The sequence below is a fragment of the Anoplopoma fimbria genome, chromosome 17, assembly GCF_027596085.1.
Source record: "Anoplopoma fimbria isolate UVic2021 breed Golden Eagle Sablefish chromosome 17, Afim_UVic_2022, whole genome shotgun sequence".
In the NCBI taxonomy this organism is placed as follows: Eukaryota; Metazoa; Chordata; class Actinopteri; order Perciformes; family Anoplopomatidae; genus Anoplopoma; species Anoplopoma fimbria.
The window spans coordinates 14,039,029-14,057,324 of NC_072465.1; the positions used below are offsets into that span (position 1 = coordinate 14,039,029).

Here is an 18,296-nt window from a genome sequence, read left to right on the forward strand (position 1 = left end):
AACTGTGCTTGGCGAGAGAGAGACAGAGGGAGAAATGGAGAAAAGGCGGATATCTGCAGCACCCCAGCTGCGAGGCTTAAGGAGCTTAGCCCTCCTGCCCATCACATAAGACTCCTCAAGTGCAGGCATTCACCACTGCTGAGCTACTGCTGAGAGAAAAGTGAGCAAGAGAGACAGAGAGAGGAGAGGTGTGGGTGGGTAGTGGTGCTCAACATGGGTTTTACAGCAGGCACTTGTTCAAATATATTATACATTTAAAGAAAAAGTTTGACAAAGTCAGGGTTCTTGCCAGAGGCGGACTGGCCCCTCGGGCATATCAGGCCTTTTCCCGGTGGACCGACACAACTGTCTTTTTTTTGCTGACCGGCCCAAAAAACAAGCAAATCGGACCATTGTCTTTTTTTCCTTAATTGATACTGGGAATGCCCAATCATATCTATAAAGTCCTCCCCCTTTGGGCTAAGTGCTTTCATTACAGTAAACAGCACATCTGCCTAAAAATGGTTGAGACCAAATATAAGGGAGTAGCGGAGAAATGACAGGCCATTAAAAGACCTTCAGGAGGAAGGGACTGGGTCTCTGAGGCTACAGCCATGGACGTTTTAAGAAAAGTCCAGCACTTCTCAGACTCTGAGCAACTTGCTGCTCAGAGTAAACTATATATATATATATTGAACAGTATAAATAAACAAGATATAATATGTTAACTAGTGACCTTTATAGGTGCTGTGAGGCAGATTGTGTTACCATCGGACAGAGCCAAACAGAGCTATCTGTCTCCCCGTTGACAGGACAGTTGTAGCTAAGGCAAGGAAGCGTCTGTATATTTCCCTAAATGTTGAGCTGTTCCTTTAAGAAAATATTCCATCAAATGTGGTAGCTGTAGTCATCTTGTCACTAACAAACCTTGCTCAATGATTTTAGTTTGTGATTCTCATCAATATTGTCTATTCGGGGAATGCTTGATCAGATGTATAAATTATAGGACTTTATGTTTTTTTTCATTTTTTAATCTCGTATTTCCCAATTTGTGCTTCTCCCACAGGAAGTGTAAACCGACCGGGGCCGGTCCCTGCCTTCCTCAGGAGCCCATCTGTCATCCCAACCCCGCTGGACATGAAGCCCTTCCTCCAGTTCCCCCTGGAGTCGCATCACCCGGCCAGCATCGGCCTCTTCCACAACTTTAATACAGTGAGTGTTCACAGGCATACCTGCGCATGAGCGTGAACACACACATGTGCACAAATGGCATCTGGGATTTGTTATCGTCTTGTTCCACTTAACAGAAGACAGAGCTGGCTTTGTGGTTTCGGAGTGCTGTCTCCAGAGTGAGGACAAGTGATAAAGTGTTGAGGATTTATATTGTATAATCCAAAATGATAAAGTGACAGCTGTTTATTTTCTAAATAGCTGAGTGAGTTTTAGCATAATTGAGAAAATGCGCAGGCGGGTGTTTTACTGCAATAAAATGAGTTACAGCTAATCAATTGTATGAGAGGCACAGGGCACGATTCTCCACAGTCAGCGTTTTTCTGTGGCTCCTTCTCATTTCTAGATTGGGTTTCATGTGAAGGTCAGCGTGGTGACAAACAGAGACGCACGCGCACCACACATACAAATACAGTATCATTAAGCTTATCTTTATGCACTCAGGCAGAATGACCCTTGCGCAGGTTAATCATTCATCCTGCTTCAGCGAGGACATTGAGTGTGTCCACTAATGCCAGAGCACCTCGATCCAAATCACTCTCTGTCAGCGCACTAAGAATTCCAACAAGTCTAAGACACCGCTGTCATCCAGTGATAGAAGGCTGCAGCTCAGCGAGTCATTATTTAAAGCAGGACGACCAGTCTCCTTGCAGTACCAGTCAAAAGTTTGGACACACTTTCTCATTCAATGGTTTTTCTTTATTTTTATTTTTATTTTTTTCTACATTGTAGATTAATATTGAAGACATCCAAACTATGAAGGAACACACATGGAATTATGTGGTAAACAAACAAATGCTCAACAAACCAGAATATGTTTTATATTTTAGATTCTTCAAAGTAGTTGAATGAGAAGGTGTGTCCAAACTTTTGACTGGTACTGTAGAGACTGAAAGGACACAGAGAAGGGAAACTGCCAAAAAACACATATTACTGCATTTATTGTTCCAAACACAGTTATGCTCCAGTTTGGCTTAAAAGTCTTTGGAGTGTGGAGTTCAGTGAGTTACCAAGAGAGCTTATATCAGATCTGACTCACTCAGGATTACAGGTACTTTCTAGACACTTAAGATTCTCAGGAGTATACTGTAGGTCTCAACTTCTAGCATTGAGACAGAAGCTGCACAGGGAGGCAGAGGGTAGAGTGAAACACTGCTGATTTCAATAGCTTCCGAGGAAAACACATTAACTGTACGGCTAAAGTTTAATGTACATGGTATTAGTCTCTGTGTCGGTTACTAAGTTTGGGAAAGACATTTTACCTTAAAGTTATAATTATTCATATTTTGAATACACCAAAGCCTGTCTTGATGCCATTTTTCAAGCAATATTTATTCAATGTGTTTGTAGTAGTTTTCATTGTTACTGTAAACCCTAAACCACATTCCCATACACAAGGGATTCATAGGAAATAATGCATGCACATCCTGGGCGTTATCTAGAGCACACAATTCAATCATGGGTCATTGTTACCATGTCAGATAAAACTGAATTGTCTTCTACGCTGATAATCAGACTGAACTGCAATTTTGTATAACTTAATGGTTTAGTTTGCGTAATATAAATAACTACGCAGTTTTCTGTGTGTTCTGAGGGAATGTTAGTTCCCCCGAACCGTTCAGTAGCAAGCGACATATCAGTCCCACAGCATTTTCAGCTGACACAGACGCTGCAGGACTGCTTGCTGGGAGATAATTTTCACATCAGGTGAAGTTTGAAATGTAAGAGCTGATAATTCTTTAAGTAGACTTACAGACCTACAAAGCTGCATGGATCTCATCTATTCTTGTCAATATTGTCATGGCTCTGGCAGAGATGTCTTAATTCTGCCTACAAAGCTCTGATTGACTCAGTTGTTTCTCTAAGCGGGGCTGACAAATAGCTGTCAAAGAGCTCAACAGCAGATTTAGAGGTCTGTTACCAAGATAACTGTCGTCTTTGGTCTTCTTTATTAAAAAGTTTAATCGATGAATCCTTTCAGCACACAGTTAAAGTGCCCTGTTAACAGATAAATGAGATGCTTTTTCTCTTAGGAAACCTATCAAGATGTGTTGGCTGCCCAGAGGTCCATAATGTGCCATTTCAAACGAACTGTGGGACCTGTAGTACTAAAACACATTTGTTGTTTCCACCAAATCCACCAAGACGGAAATCTTAAGGATTTTAACTTAACAAATTTGGGATGATCTTGAACTACGGAGACTTTACAGTGTATTAGAGCTCGGATGTTTAAGAATGAAGCTGTTAATAAGCCCAGATATTCATATGACACACAGTGTACATTTCTGGTGCAACAAAAGCTCCACTGTTTGAGGGAGAAGAGAGTGAAAGAGCAGAAAGAAAGTGGACTAATAGGTTAATGAGGTCATAACATTAGGGACTGAAGTATAAAAAGAGATCATGATGAGAACATGTGGTAAAACAATGGCAGCAAAAGACGTGACAATGATAGAGGGGTTTTTGTTTTTACCAGGCTTATTGGCACACACACACATTGGAACACAGACAATCATTCACTTTGACACACACACAAACTGTCATGCACTCACCAGCACACAATGTTAGCACAAATGTACAGATGTAAACAAACAAACCTGGAGGTGTTACAGAGGGGTGTACCACAAAGCCAGATTAGTGGGTTAGCACAGTATGTTGAACCTAAAGCCAGAGTTTACCTTTTCATGAAAGTGGCTCACTTTTCAACTAGCTAGATTACCATGGCAATTTATGCTGCAGACCTAACCTGGTCCGGACCAGTTTATGTTCCGAGTTTTGGATTGAAATCGGCTAAAATGCAGCAATACAGATTCATAGCTGAGGGAATAAATCATAAATGCAACCTTGTTGAGCCGTATCGTTACATTATTAATGCCACCAAAACATGCAATTATTTTGCATTGCGGGTCCATTTTTTTTGCATTAGTAGAGTCAATGCCCCCCCCCTCTCAGGCAAGCTGATAACCAACGTTGTGGTACCCATTATCTTTGAATAAGGCTTTAAGCTTTGTCGAGCAAGCTAAGGCAAAGAAAACCTGGCTCTGTCGAAGCTGCTTCATGGTAAACCCATCAGGTCTCCACATGAAAAACAGAAAACAAGAGAAAAGGTGAACTGGAGAAACTAGGTACAGACAGGAGCAAAAAATAAAGCAGGCTAAAGTCTATAAATATTCTTAACAATGCATTCAAACAGGGTTAAGTTTTCAGACCAATTATACCATTTCCCCCGGTGCCTTGAGCTTGAGAGTGTAAACAGTCTCTCATTTGGCAGCAGACGTTCACAGTCTGAGCAGGAGATGAGAGGCAGAGTAAAACCGCAGTGTACTTTTGGCTACTTAATGAGGGCAACACCCAGCGCTGTGGTTGTTGAACCCTGCCAATGGGCCAGAGAGCTCACACGAGTCCATTCAAGCGGTCCAAAAATGAAGCGGTTAACATTTGATGAGAGAGGGACGTGGCGTATATCTGTGTTTGATCTGACAATCACAAGCTTGGTTGTTATTTTTGATTAAAAGTTACAGGCTGATATTTAAATATGGCATTTCATTTGAGCTATTTCTATGTCCATGACTTTCTCCTATTTTAAGTCTTTAATCACATTGTATGTGTGTCTGTGTGTGTGTGTGTGTGTGTGTGTGTGTGTGTGTGTGTGTGTGTGTGTGTGTGTGTGTGTGTGTGTGTGTGTGTGTGTGTGTGTGTGTGTGTGTGTTTGTATGTATGTATATATAAATATATTATTTGAAGTTTACTTTTTTATCTAAAACATTTTGATTTGTGAGATATACGTTTTAATTTATTGTGTTAAATAAATGTTAACCCATTATTTGTTTTTTGCATATGCAATCTTGCAAATCAATCTAAATCTAAATCTAAATGTTAGAAATCCAGTCCTAAATTGTTGTTTTCTAAATGATCAACAGCATATTTTTATTTGTTTAACAATGTCAATATATTTCTGTAGTTTTATAACTCAGTGTACTGATGATTCAAATCTAATTAAATGAGAAATTCAATTTCCCGGCAGCCAAATTTGATTGGTTTTCTCGTAAAAAGATCCTAATGTCCCTTCTAATCTAAAATAAATTGTATCTCTACTCAAAGTGCTTCGCAGAAAATATCTCAATTGTTAAGTATAATTGTCTGGTATGATGGTTGGAAAAGCAGAGGTTTTGTAGCACACATAAAACACATTTTTGGAGATAGGGGTCTGTAATTAGGCCCTTCTAACCCCGGCATGAATTAAAGCGATTGAACGGAACCCAAGATCTCAGGCGTAGAAGCATCAGCTGCTGCTGTGAAAACACACATCCTCCTGTCCACATCAATCACTGCTCCCTCTACAATTCACTCTTCTCCACTCTTTTTCTCTCCCAGCTTTCTCCCCCTTCAGCGGATCCCCCTGTCATTCACCTGCACCTTTCTTTTAACACCTTTCTCTCTCATCCACAATCAGTGGACTGCCGTTAGGGGAACAACAGAAACACGGCCTTCAGCTTCTCCTGTGTTGAATGTTTGATGTGACCTCTGGGTTGTCTGTCCACAGATGGACCCCGTCCAGAAAGCTGTGATGACGCACACCTTCGGGCCACCTATGGTGAAGACAAAGCGGCCAATCATCTCCTGTAACGTCTGTCAAATACGCTTCAACTCAGAGGTATGAAACCTTAAACACTTCAAATGAAGGATCGGCTTTTATAGCAAGTGGCCAGCAGGCCTGTCAAGATTTGGATTCCTAAAAAAAGCCAAAGCAGTGTGCATGGTTGTAAAAGAGTTTGGGGGGGCCTTGTCAAAAGCACATATGCAAAAGTGAAAGAAATTATTTAAAGTGTGTCTATCTGCTCAAATGTTGGCTGCAATGTTCAAGCATGTCCAGCTAACTACTTTACTACTGACAGTTAAAACCAACCCATCATTAATGACGTGCATGGTCAATAATTGACTGAATGGGATAAAATGATCTAATCGTACAGCTAGACTTTCCAAATGTAATTGGAACGCATGATTAGAATTCTGAAAAAGGAAAGACTTCCCTCACCTCTGGGTTTGTGACACTCGGAAAAAGGTTTTCCCGGTTCACAGATGCTCCTTTTCCAATGATTGTGTATGGGACAAATTGCTTTTGGGGTTCGTTCATTTTGAGTGTTAAATCTGTTGCCGTTTTAATTATAAACTGCAGAAAGCTCGACAAGCGTATGGGGGGGGGCAGACCTTAGCAAACAGTCAAACCGTCAAGAGAGCCCTGCACCTGCAACCTTGACAAATTAAATCATGACCTAAAAAGTAAGCTGGCTGGAGTCAAAGTTAGTTGGTGATTGACTGTACAGCTGGAGCAGGTGAGAAGTTTCTCAGCTCCAATTTTAGCCTGTCCAGGAAGACGAGTGGGGGGGTGGAAGATCGAGAAAATCCCTGCCTGCTTAATTTGTTTTTAGACTGTCCAGTATCATTTTTGATGTCCAGTATAGAAAGCTTAAGGGGATGTTGTGTCAGAAAAGCAACTAGAAAGATAGCGGGCAAGTTTCAGAAAGTTTGCAAAACCTTTCTTTAAAGTGTACAGAGATTTTGTTGGTCTGAACTGTGTGTCAGGCTGGAAAAGCATATTTCAGGTGAGTATGAGTGGTTTTAAATCCACTCTGATAAGGATTAATGAAGAGGTTTGAGACGAGTAAGGGTGAAACACAGTTAACACAAGCTTGTCCTCAAAGCTACCTTAAAGCTGATTGAGCACATTTTCTGCATTTCACTCTTGACAGATGGCACTATGCTAACGTGAGGCAGAGGGACGGAAATAAAAGAGGCCAGAAGTTATGAAACTCTAGAGGAATGACTTGAGTGTCCCCATTAAAGAGGCAGAAGTGTTAAGTGAAGTTGAAAAGCAAATAGCTCATAATGTGGACATCCAAAACCCAGCTACTGGATGTCATGACTGATCTGCCAAACGTCAAGTACTGGGCCTTTTTACAGTGTGTATGTGTTTGTAAGTACACGGTGCAGTGAGATATGTTGATGGTCAGAGACTCTTTAATTGCACCAAGAAATAAGAAATTAAATTCATCACACATTTCCTGGTGGGCCTCTACATTTCTGATCACGCTGCCTCTGAAAATCTATCTACAGGAAAAACTAGGTGATCTCTCAAATCATGCCACCGGAAAACAGCCCACAATAATTTCTACAGTCAGCTCTATTAGAAGTGAAAAAATTCCTGAGCTGAATTTATAATGCAGTCAAACTGATTATCTGCGTTTGACTTTTAAATCTACTACATCAACACTGAAAAGGTTTTTACGATGGAAAAATCATGATATGTATGACCTACGCTGTAACCTCTAACCTAAACACGAGAAGAAATCAAACAAAAGCCTGACATACAAGCCTGGCCCAAAAATATACATGCATTCCAGTGTTGAAGCGCTAAATACTTCCACTCTAAATGCAATGGTGTGTAAAGGACACAGGCAGGGAGGGAGTCATCTGAAACCTGAGTAACTCTGTGAGGGGCTGCTTAATTATATCTCCCCTGCTCAGGCTTGCATGTTCCCACATGGTCTACATGAGCATGGAATACAGAACATAAGTGGGGGCCGCTAACAGCATGTTCATATTTACATAGTGTTTGGGTAAATATGAATGTGCGCGTGTGAAAATGCATGTGTATGAGTGCTGGTGTCACGTCTGTGAGATGATGCAGTGGGATGTCTAATACTGAGCCACCTGTTTGTTCTGCCTGCTGCTTTACTTGTGAGCCTCGGTGTGCATCTGCTCTGCTGCAGCTCTACAGCACTTCACACAGTAACCTGAGAGACTGGGAGCTTAAAGCACCGTGGACATTCTTTAATAATGAAGGAATACTCTGCTTACAGTACAGTACTTGGCTTACTCGCGCTGTCTGGGCTGCGCTGCAGCAGTTCAAAGGCAGACAAACACTCATTATTTTCCATCAAGTATTCTTCAGGTCATATGCCACCAAAGTACATTAACAATACCAACATTTATCTTTTGTGTTCATGTGTAGGGGGGGCCGGGGGTAAATGGGAGATCTCGAGTACTTACACAAAGTGAAACAGGCAGATTGATTGATAGTGGCCATTCAGACCAAGATGCTTCTCACCGCCGCTACGCTGTAGCCACACATATTGCAATCATAACAATGCAATTCATTTCTGGCCACAGAGGACAGATTAGCCTGCCAGTGTTTAGCTCAGCACTGCTGCAAGGCTGACGTCACACCGTGCTGCATTAGCCATCGTCACCACTGCAGTACCATACTGGACACCTCTCTCTCTCTTTCTTTCTCTTCTTGTTCTTCTAAGGCCCAAACCAAGTCTTGTTTCATTCATTCATTCATATAGCGTCTCTTCAGCAAGTGATTTTTGCTCACCATTTTCCTGTTTTCATATTTCTGCTTCCCCCTCTGTGGGGTATGCAGCATCATCTGTCCCCTCTCCTTCTCTCCACCTCTCCAGCTTCTTCCCATCCCCTCTTCCTGCCGCTGCTGCCAGTACCCCGTGCAGTAGATTTTTCTAGACCCAGTCTGTCTGCTTTCTGCGCCTTTGTTGTGTTATAGATTAAACATCAAAGCACATCCTGCTCAGAGAGAAAAAGGATTTCAGGGACATTCACTTGCTCTCATTTTGTTCCTCTTAAATCCCATCTCTGCTTCTTCATTCATCTTAATTCCTATTTTTATGGGCTCTTTCGCAGCTTCCCTCAGTCCATTACACCTACTATGCCCAACATAATTTATATTTTATCATTCTTCACTCACATCAAGATCGGACACGTTAATCTCTTCTACATCCGATTGTTTCTGCTGCATCCCACCCCCACCTCCGAGGCTGTCAAGCTTTTTTGCTTGAATTGACGGCACACCTTCATTGATTTCTTAAGATCTGACACTGAAGGTCACAGGGAGAGTGAGAGTATCAAAGATCAAGCAGAGAGAAAACAACTGGGAGTTGCAGAAAGGGAGAGGAAAAAAGAATGGCAGCACAAAGTGTGAACTGCAAAGAGAAGACGGAGCATTAGATATGTCTTTGGAGCTCTCTGCTGTCATTTGTGTGTGGAGATGTAGGGCTTCATCTCCTTGTCTAATTGCAGGGCTTTGGGTCACAGCAGTCAGAGGAGTTGGGTTACACAGGCAGAGCTATACCTGCCTTTCTGTCATCACCAATCAGGATGAGGGCTATATGGGTAACTAACATTGGCAGTTAATACCTCAGGCTTACAGAGGCAGCGTGGACACGTCCCAGTGGTCCCTTTGCCACGGTGAAGCATCCCAAACCTGCAGGGTCCCAAACATGTAGCCCTACTACCGGTCACGCGCCTAATGCAGGTCCCCCAGCCTTGTTATTGACATAATGAACCCTATCTAATTCAGGCAGGGCTATGCACATACAGTCACACACACACTCTTGTATTACTGCATTAGTGAGGAGCTTACAAGAACTACAGTTGTGCCCTAACACCTCCCTCTTTCCCTTGATGCCATCTGATGCTGACATGCACATATCTGGACTTGGAGGGTAACTCTGATTTCACAGCCAAGTATCTCTAGGAGTTATTTCTGTAATGGACTTTTCTACATCTTATGATATATGTACAAGTCCCATGTTTATTTACAATGATGTAATGACAGATTGTAAATATATTGAATTGCTAAAAAAAATCATAAAAAAAGGGGTTTTATTTCATGAAAATATTATATATTTTTATATATATTATATAGATCACAACTTTAAAACACGTAACTAATCAATTGTTACCTTAACTCTGATAAACTGAAACCCAAAGTCCGCAACTGTACAGAAGATTTACTGAAAGGTCTTATTTCCCATTTTTTGACTTTATGTGCAATTATACAAGGACAAGCAGACAAACAAACACTTATGGTCTTCTTGATTTGCTCCATTTTTTTCTCTCGGCAGCTGACTGTCAACTGACACTGGTTACCCACTGCCCTCCAGTCCATTTTAAATAATCCCACACTCAATAATCACCATCAGCTCAGCGGGCCAGTTCAGTGATTACACCAGTAGTGTTATGTTGTTAATATAAAGTAAACAGACAAACAACTCAGCCCCATGTTGCAGCCATCTTGTGGTAGTTTATTCCTCTCTAGCGCCTCCAGTGGCTTACACATGATCTGCATTTATACATATCATGACATCCTCTTTATTTTCCTTTTTTTCTTTTTTTTCTTTTTTTTCTTTTTTTTATTTGTCCATTGAGCTAAACAACTGCTCAAACATGAAAAAAAAAAAAAAGTCCTAGTACTCCTCGATGAATCTTCTTGGCTTTGAGACAATTCGTCCACTTGCTGTTGTAACAGGTAGACTTGAAAGCTTTGTAGGACTAGAATTACTTCCTGATGTTTTCTTTTGAATGTCCATTTCATGCTTTTTCTCTGTACTGTCATGCACATCCTGTTGAGTCACATCTTGTTTGTTGGTGTCCTTTAGTGTGTTACTCAGTTCCTTGGACTGCATCAGATACTTTCTGTTTCTTCTGTATACTTGTCCCCCAGGTGTCTGGACTACATATGATCTTGGCTGGTCAGAAAGTCCCGTTACCTGGGCTGGATTCCATAATCCTTCCTGCCAGATTCTGACATTGTCGCCAACCTCAAGTTTCTGGAGTGCTCTGGCTCCTTGATCGAAATATTCTTTCTGTTTCTGTTGTCTTGTTTCAAACACCTGTTGTACTGTACTTGTGACCATTTGAGGTTTCAGCATCTGGGATGTCGTCGGAAGTCTTGTTCTCAAACGTCGACCCATCAACAGCTGGGCTGGTGACACTCCGACATCCTCCAGAGGTGTACTCCTCAGACTCAGCAACGACAGATATGGATCTTTTCCATCAGCTTTCGATTTTTTAAGCATGAGTTTGATAGTCTATTCCTCTTTCTGCCATTCCATTAGACTGCGCATGGTAGGGGCTTGAAGTTTGGTGACTGAACTCCCACTCTTTTGCAAAGGCTTGGAACTCACGAGAGCTGAACTGTGGTCCGTTATCTGAGATCACTATTTCAGGAATGCCATGTCTGGCGAACTGTGACTTCAGATGTGTGATGATTGTTGCACTTCTTGTGTCTGACTTCAACCACTCCACCTCTATGAACTTAGAATAGTAATCCACCAGTAGTAAATACTCCTGCTGGCTAAAGGTGAATAGGTCAACACCTATCTTCTGCCAGGGTCTTTCTGGAACACTGTGTGGTTGTAGTGGCTCTTTAGTTTGACGTTTCTGATATGTCCTGCACACGTCACACCTGTTCACCATCTCTGCGATTTTTTCCGACATTCCAGGCCAAAAAAGGACTTCTCTTGCTCTCCGCCTGCAGCTTTCAATGCCCAAGTGACTTTCATGGATGCGCTTTAACATTTCTCCTCATTGCTGCCGGAACGATGAGTCGTTCTCCCTTGTACAGAACTCCATTCACAACTGAGATCTCTTCTCTGAAGTTCCAATACGCTCGTATTTCTTGGGCAGCTTGGCTCTTGGTTTCTGGCCATCCATTAAGAACAGTTTCAATGAGTTTAGTCAGTGTCACATCATTTGTTGTTTCCTTTCTGAATTCCTCCAATTTCTCTTTTGACACGGGTAAATTGGAGATCACCATGTGCACCTGCGCTTCAATGTCTTTATCTGGAGAGCTGGTCACTGGTAAGTAAGCTCTGGATAATGCATCTGCAATGTACATCTCCTTTCCTGGCTTGTACTGTACATTCACCTGGTATTTCTGCAGTCTCATTAAAAGTCTCTGTATTCTAGCTGGAGCACTGCTCAGTGGTTTTTTCATTATCACTTCAAGTGGTTTGTGATCCGACTGCACATCCACTTCTCTTCCGTAAATGTACTGATGAAAACGCTCTGCTCCGAACACACAATTTAACATCTCCTTTTCTATTTGCGCGTAGCGCTGCTCAGTCTCTGTCAATGCATAAGCTACTGGCTTGAGCTCTTGAAGTAGAACGGCTCCAAGTCCACTTTTTGATGCATCCACTGACAGCGTTACGGGGAGCTTGACATCATAGTATCTGAGCACAGGAGCTTCAGTAAGCATCGTTTTATTGTGCTGAATGCCTGCTGCTGTTCAGCTTTCCACTGCCATTCAACATCGTCTCTGGTCAATCCCCGCAATGGCTCAGTATGCTTGGACATGATTTGGAATGAACATCTTTCTTGCATTCTGGAGTTGGATCAATCTTGGTGACAGGTTTCAAACCGTCTTTTGTGAAGATATGACCCAGGATTTGATTTCCTCTAGGCCCACCTTGCATTTTTCTTTATTCACATCTTTCTTGCTATCTCTGTCTCAATCTGAGTTGCAGCTCTTTTGCAGGTCATTCATGTTTCAACACCTCAATCTTGGTCTGACAAAAAATCATTGTTGTGAAGATATGACCCAGGTATTGTAATTAGCTGTGTGCAAATTCTTAGTTTTCCATTAGGCTTTTCAACGATAACAATAGGGTTGACCCACTGAGTTGGCTCTTCGATTTTTACAATCACTATTTTTTCCATTCTGTTCATTCTGTTTTTAGTCTCTCAAAGTGACAAATTTTCCTAGGTGGGTGCACTTTTGGTGTCACGCCTTCATCAGCATCAACTCAGCATACTCCAGATATCCATTTTGTCACTTTTATTTAGTGCCATAACTCTCTTGATGAGCCCCATTTCTTCACATGCCTGAATCCCAAGTATTGGTTTGGCATCTGATTTTACAACAATGAATTCCAGATTAAATGCTTTCTTTTTGTATTTCACGCTCCATTTGCACTTTCCCTTCACTGGTATTTTGTCTCCAGTGTACGTTGAAAGTTTCACATTTGTTGGTCGTAGTATGTTCATTTTTTCCCTATTCTTTGCAAGAGACTGAAAGGAATTACATTGGCCTGTGCACCAGTATCAAGTTTGAATTTGACTTGTTTGTGATCCAATTTTAATTCAACAGTCCATTCATCTGTCTGTCTCTGTGTCTTTGCATTCACAACACCAAGGAACAGACTTGCTTGTTGATCTGTGTCGTCATCATCTACTGAGTACACTGTCTTCATCGACCTACACACCTTGGCAAAGTGGTTCATTTTCTCACAGTTCTTACATTGTTTGCCAAAAGCGGCATTTTCGTGATACATGCTCAGTTCCACATCTTGTGCAATAAAACGTGCGACCCTTGTCTTGCATGCTTACTTGGGTTTTATTTCGGTATTCTTTATCGCGTGTCTGCTTGTGCCTCACTGCATCTATGTCCTTGCTTTCACTTGCAAAGGATTGCGCATTGTGATCCTCTTCATGCATTTGTTTTATTTGTACTTTTGTTGTTTCTGCCGCGAGGCACAGCTGTGCTGCCTTTTCAAGAGAAATGTCAACTTCACGTAACAATCGCTCTCTCAACGTATCAGACGTGATTCCACAGACAACTCGATCTCTGATAAGGGACTCTCTTAACTGTGCGAATTCACATGACTTTGCCTTTAGTTTTAACTCCGTAAGGTATTGGTTAAATGACATGTCCCCTTGCACACACGTGAAAAATTTGTACCTTTCATAGGTTATATTCTTTCTGGGGTTGCAGTATTCTTCAAATTTTTCCAGAATTATCGCCAGTTTAAGCCTATCATCCTCCCCGTCAAACGTGAAGGTATTGTACACTTCCACTGCCTCTTCGCCGGCTATATGAAGAAATAGTGAGGACTGTACCTTAGCTGACTTGCTAGCGCCCCCAGCAGCTGTTAAATACAGCTCAAAACTCTGCCGAAATCTCCTCCAGTTTTCTGACAGGTTACCGTGCAGTAGATCAAGTCCAGCGGGCGGCTTAAGTCCTTCCATGTTTGCAATACCGATGTTAGTGTTTTTCCTTTTACTTCTGACACCATGTTATGTTGTTGATATAAAGTAAACAGACAAACAACTCAGCCCGATGTTGCAGCCATCTTGTGGTAGTTTATTCCTCTCTAGCGCCTCCAGTGGCTTACACATGATCTGCATTTATACATATCATGACAAGTAGTGAAGGAAGACGGGAATATTCTGAGGGCTAATCTTCCCTGACAGCCTCCTCAGCACATCAGACACACTAACCATCCGCTCAACAGCAATTAAATGTAATGCACCAAAAATCCAGGGTGCCAGAATATGTTTCAGAATTTGTCAGTAAATATTGGATTTTCCTGGGGAACAGAAAAAAACTGGGGTTTGCTTAGTCAAATATTTATCAACTCAGTTACCACTCTAATGGGTTATGACGCACTTTCATGCAACCACAGTCTTCAAATAATGGTAACTTGATGATAGCTCAAATGGAGATATTTGGAGTTGATGTAGGTGTTTGGTTCATTTCCTTTTTTTAAACATATTGAACATACATATTATAGACAACTTGTGTTAGATTTGAATGTGTTCAGTAAAAGCTTTTTTGCTTTTACTTGGTAATGAGCATCTGACAAGCCCATCTTTAGCTATTAAATTCCACTGCTTATGACTGCAAAGCTAACCAGACAAAAAAGTACATATAAGACAAACATGTAAACATAAAGCTGACTGGCAACAGAAACAGGCCCATAATAATCGGTCAACATGGCAAAGTGTGTTCACTGCCGACATGGTGATCAAAACGAAATGTTCTGTTAAAAATGGAAATATGAATCCAGTTGTGCCAAATCAAGACCATGAGTTCATGTAAACCTAGGATATGTTTTTAAATTTTTACAGAGCCAGGCTGAGGCCCACTACAAGGGGAACCGCCATGCTCGGAGGGTGAAGGGGATTGAGACATCCAAGACGGCTCGTCTCCAAGAGGGCGACAAGCAGCACCCTCCCCCTACTGCTTCGCCCTCCCCACCAGGCCCCTCGCCATCTAGCCCTGAGCCTGATCCTCATAAGCAGGGTGAGCATCACCTGTGACATTTGATTTTACATACACAACAACAACCTGCGTAAACATAATACAGATCCAAAGATTGAGGATTTCATCACACGGTTCTATATAGAGTTGAACTATGGCAATAAAAAAAACATGTAAAATTACAATGGTTTGTATTTGTCCTCAGAGAGACAACGTTTTAAGCACAGTCTTTATTTTCACACTTCATGATCCTCAGGGTTGGAGAGTTAATTATATGGTTGTCTTTCCACAAATTCTTCACTAACCTGAAAACTTTGTGCTGTTTACAGATGACAACCAATCCTGTCCCAACTCTAACAAGTCACCTTTGACCCCTAGCTGCTTTCCAACACCCACACTGAGCTCAGATGCAGAGTGTCCCCTCTTGACCTCTGTCAGCACAGAGTTGCCATCCTCCCCCCCCCACCGTGGCCCTCAGCACCCTCCTCGCAGATCCAGCAGCGGCTGGTCTTCCTGAAACCCCGTCCCCAGCACCCAGCCCTTCTTCAGGAGAGTCAGAGGAAGAGAAAGCCAAGAAGCTTCTCTACTGTTCCCTGTGCAAAGTAGCTGTTAATTCCCTCTCACAACTGGAGGCACATAACAAAGGTAGGTTAACTCCAACACGGCTTTGTGGAAGTGAACATATTCGTAGGTCCATCATACCACAGAGTGTGCACAATCTTGGAGAGAAATAAACCTTTACAAACAATCACATTGCGTATTATGCACCCTTAAAAGCAACTTTAGAAACCCTGAAGCATGATCATTTAAAAATGATGCATTTATTCTGCATTTTAAAGCTGGTGCATTGGTGCCACCTAGAGGTAGGATTGTCTGGTTAAAACACTACATGGTGTAGATAAGTGATCTCACTCCTACCACCTACACTAAATATTGTGGCACGCAGTTAATGCAACTACAGAAATATCCTTCTATCTCCAATCGATATCATGACATTAACAGCTTTAGAATGGGTTCATTTTTTAGCAAACATGCACCAACAGTCTAACCACAAGTTGCATTTAGTAGCTTTTTTGGAGGTCATAGTTCTCCTAGCTGTCATGGAATTCAGATTTCAATTTTTTTTTAGCACTTTAAGGACCCTTACATGTTTGATTAACAGGTTTAAAGTTTATTCTCGATCTTAGAAACCGCTGTTAAAAACATGATCTCACCACAAGGTCAATTTGGTATTTTGAATACGCTCTACACTGTACATCAAGAGCCTTAATTCCCAACATAGATTATACCCTTCTTGTTATTGTTTCCAGGTACCAAACACAAAACCATTCTGGAGGCTCGGAGCGGACTGGGACCCATTAAAGCATACCCACGTCTTGGTCCTAAACCCAGCCCAGAGCAGGGAGGGGAGCTGTCTTCTGACCCCAACACTCAGGAACGCACCTTCCACTGTGAGATCTGCAACGTCAGAGTCAACTCAGAGCTGCAGCTTAAACAGGTGAGAAAACCCACACAAAGATCCAAAGACCCTGAGGGACCCCAGTTTTACAGAAATCTCTATATCCAATAACATTGCTTTTCATTTTAATGTTTCAGCACATATCTAGCCGGAGGCATCGGGATGGAGTTGCGGGCAAACCAAATCCTCTTCTCAGTCGGCACAAGAAGCGCACAGACTTTATGGTAGAAACTCAGTTTGTCTCCAGTATTCAATATTCCATATTTCTCAATATTACCCCCTTAAAGAATTGTCATTTAGGTTTTAGGAAAACTCTTGCATGCATTAATAAATCTACTTCTATTTTCACTTGATCTTTCCCAAAGGAACTTCCAAAAAATTTGGGGGCCGGGCTTTTACCAAATCCTCTGGCTGTTGCCGCAGTGATGGCAGCCGCGGCTTCCAACAATCAACTGGCACTACGTTCTCCTTGCCCAACCTCCCACCCCCATCACCATCACCATCACCACCTCCTACAGGGAACACCCCTCAGCCTGCTGAGGCCCGCCCCAGGTCCCATCCGCACCACGCATGGGCCAATCCTCTTCACTCCTTACTGACGGTGAGAGAATGAGGACGAATCAGGAAGAAGCACACTGTGAAGTGGAGGCCTGCAACCATGTGTCATCAAGAGCCAAACCAGCTGGTGTGGCTCCAGCTGCTGTTTCATTATAGCCCAATAAAAACAGTGAACAGATGACTCTTCATGGTGCATACTGTGGTTGCAGACCACTACTGTTACGTTAACAGGGAGAAGCAGAGATAACGAATCTCAGACGTTTCAAAGAGACTGTATGTTTCCATCCTCCCCAGTTTCCCTTTATTACTCAACTATCTGCCAATCATCGAGTAGACTGTGCAGGTAGTTTGAAGAGGAACTTAAAAAACAGTTTCTATCAAGCATGGACTTCTTTGAGCATCCTTCCAATCTGCAACTCCCTAATTATCTTCATCTAACATAACGATCCACTGTATCTGACTCGAAACCCTACCTCTCTCATGTTTTAAGTGTTCACCCCTGCAAGGATTCATTACATATCTAAAGCATCAATGTAATCATAAACACACCCGGCTGGGTTAGATATAGTAGTTGCCTCTGAAGTTAGCTGGTACCATAATATAGCTGTCACAGTATAGTGGATTATACCACTGTAATGTTTTGTTTTTGTGGCCTATAAAGAGAAAAGGTACCAACATTTCCCATCCATTTCTGCAGTTACTGGTAAACATTTTTCTGTACTGTATGTCAACATTTTCACAGACGGCCTAATTGGCCAATATTTACCTCTGTCGGAGAAAAACAGGAAGTCAAAGAGGAAGAGCAAAAGGGAAGAAATGACGTCCTATGTCTTAAACGTGCACTGATGTGTACGTCAACCACATTTACAGTTTGGTAAAGGTAGACTAGGTAATTTCCAATGGTGCACTATGCAGCTATCAGTGTTTATTCTAACAGTTTGTGTAAAATACAGTAAAGTTGGAGAAAATAGGAATAGAGCGAGAAGGAGCAACCATGCCGTTCTTCTTTCTTTAGATTAAATAAGTTCCCCTGATGATTTGCCAGCATCTCCCTGAATGGCCACTGACAATCCTGTGTGTTAAGTCCCACAAAGCACATACGTAAAAGTCTGTGGTGAAAAGTCTACATGTAAATGGGTCAAATACATTTAAAATGATGATCTATCATTTTCATCTGCACCTCACTGTGCAACACAGAAATGTTTCAGTGTCTTCATGAAATAGTTT

General features: G+C 41.9%; 1 protein-coding gene across 1 annotated transcript; it reads left to right on the forward strand.

Moving 5' to 3' along the window:
* The first annotated feature begins 593 nt into the window (after window positions 1-593).
* On the forward strand, window positions 594-17,110 carry LOC129106242 (zinc finger protein 385A-like). Its single transcript, XM_054617610.1, is given in 9 exon segments — window positions 594-651; window positions 1,046-1,191; window positions 5,750-5,860; window positions 14,920-15,094; window positions 15,382-15,511; window positions 15,513-15,697; window positions 16,363-16,550; window positions 16,649-16,735; window positions 16,877-17,110. Coding segments are annotated over 9 exon segments (1,314 nt in total).
* Window positions 17,111-18,296: the final 1,186 nt, after the last annotated feature.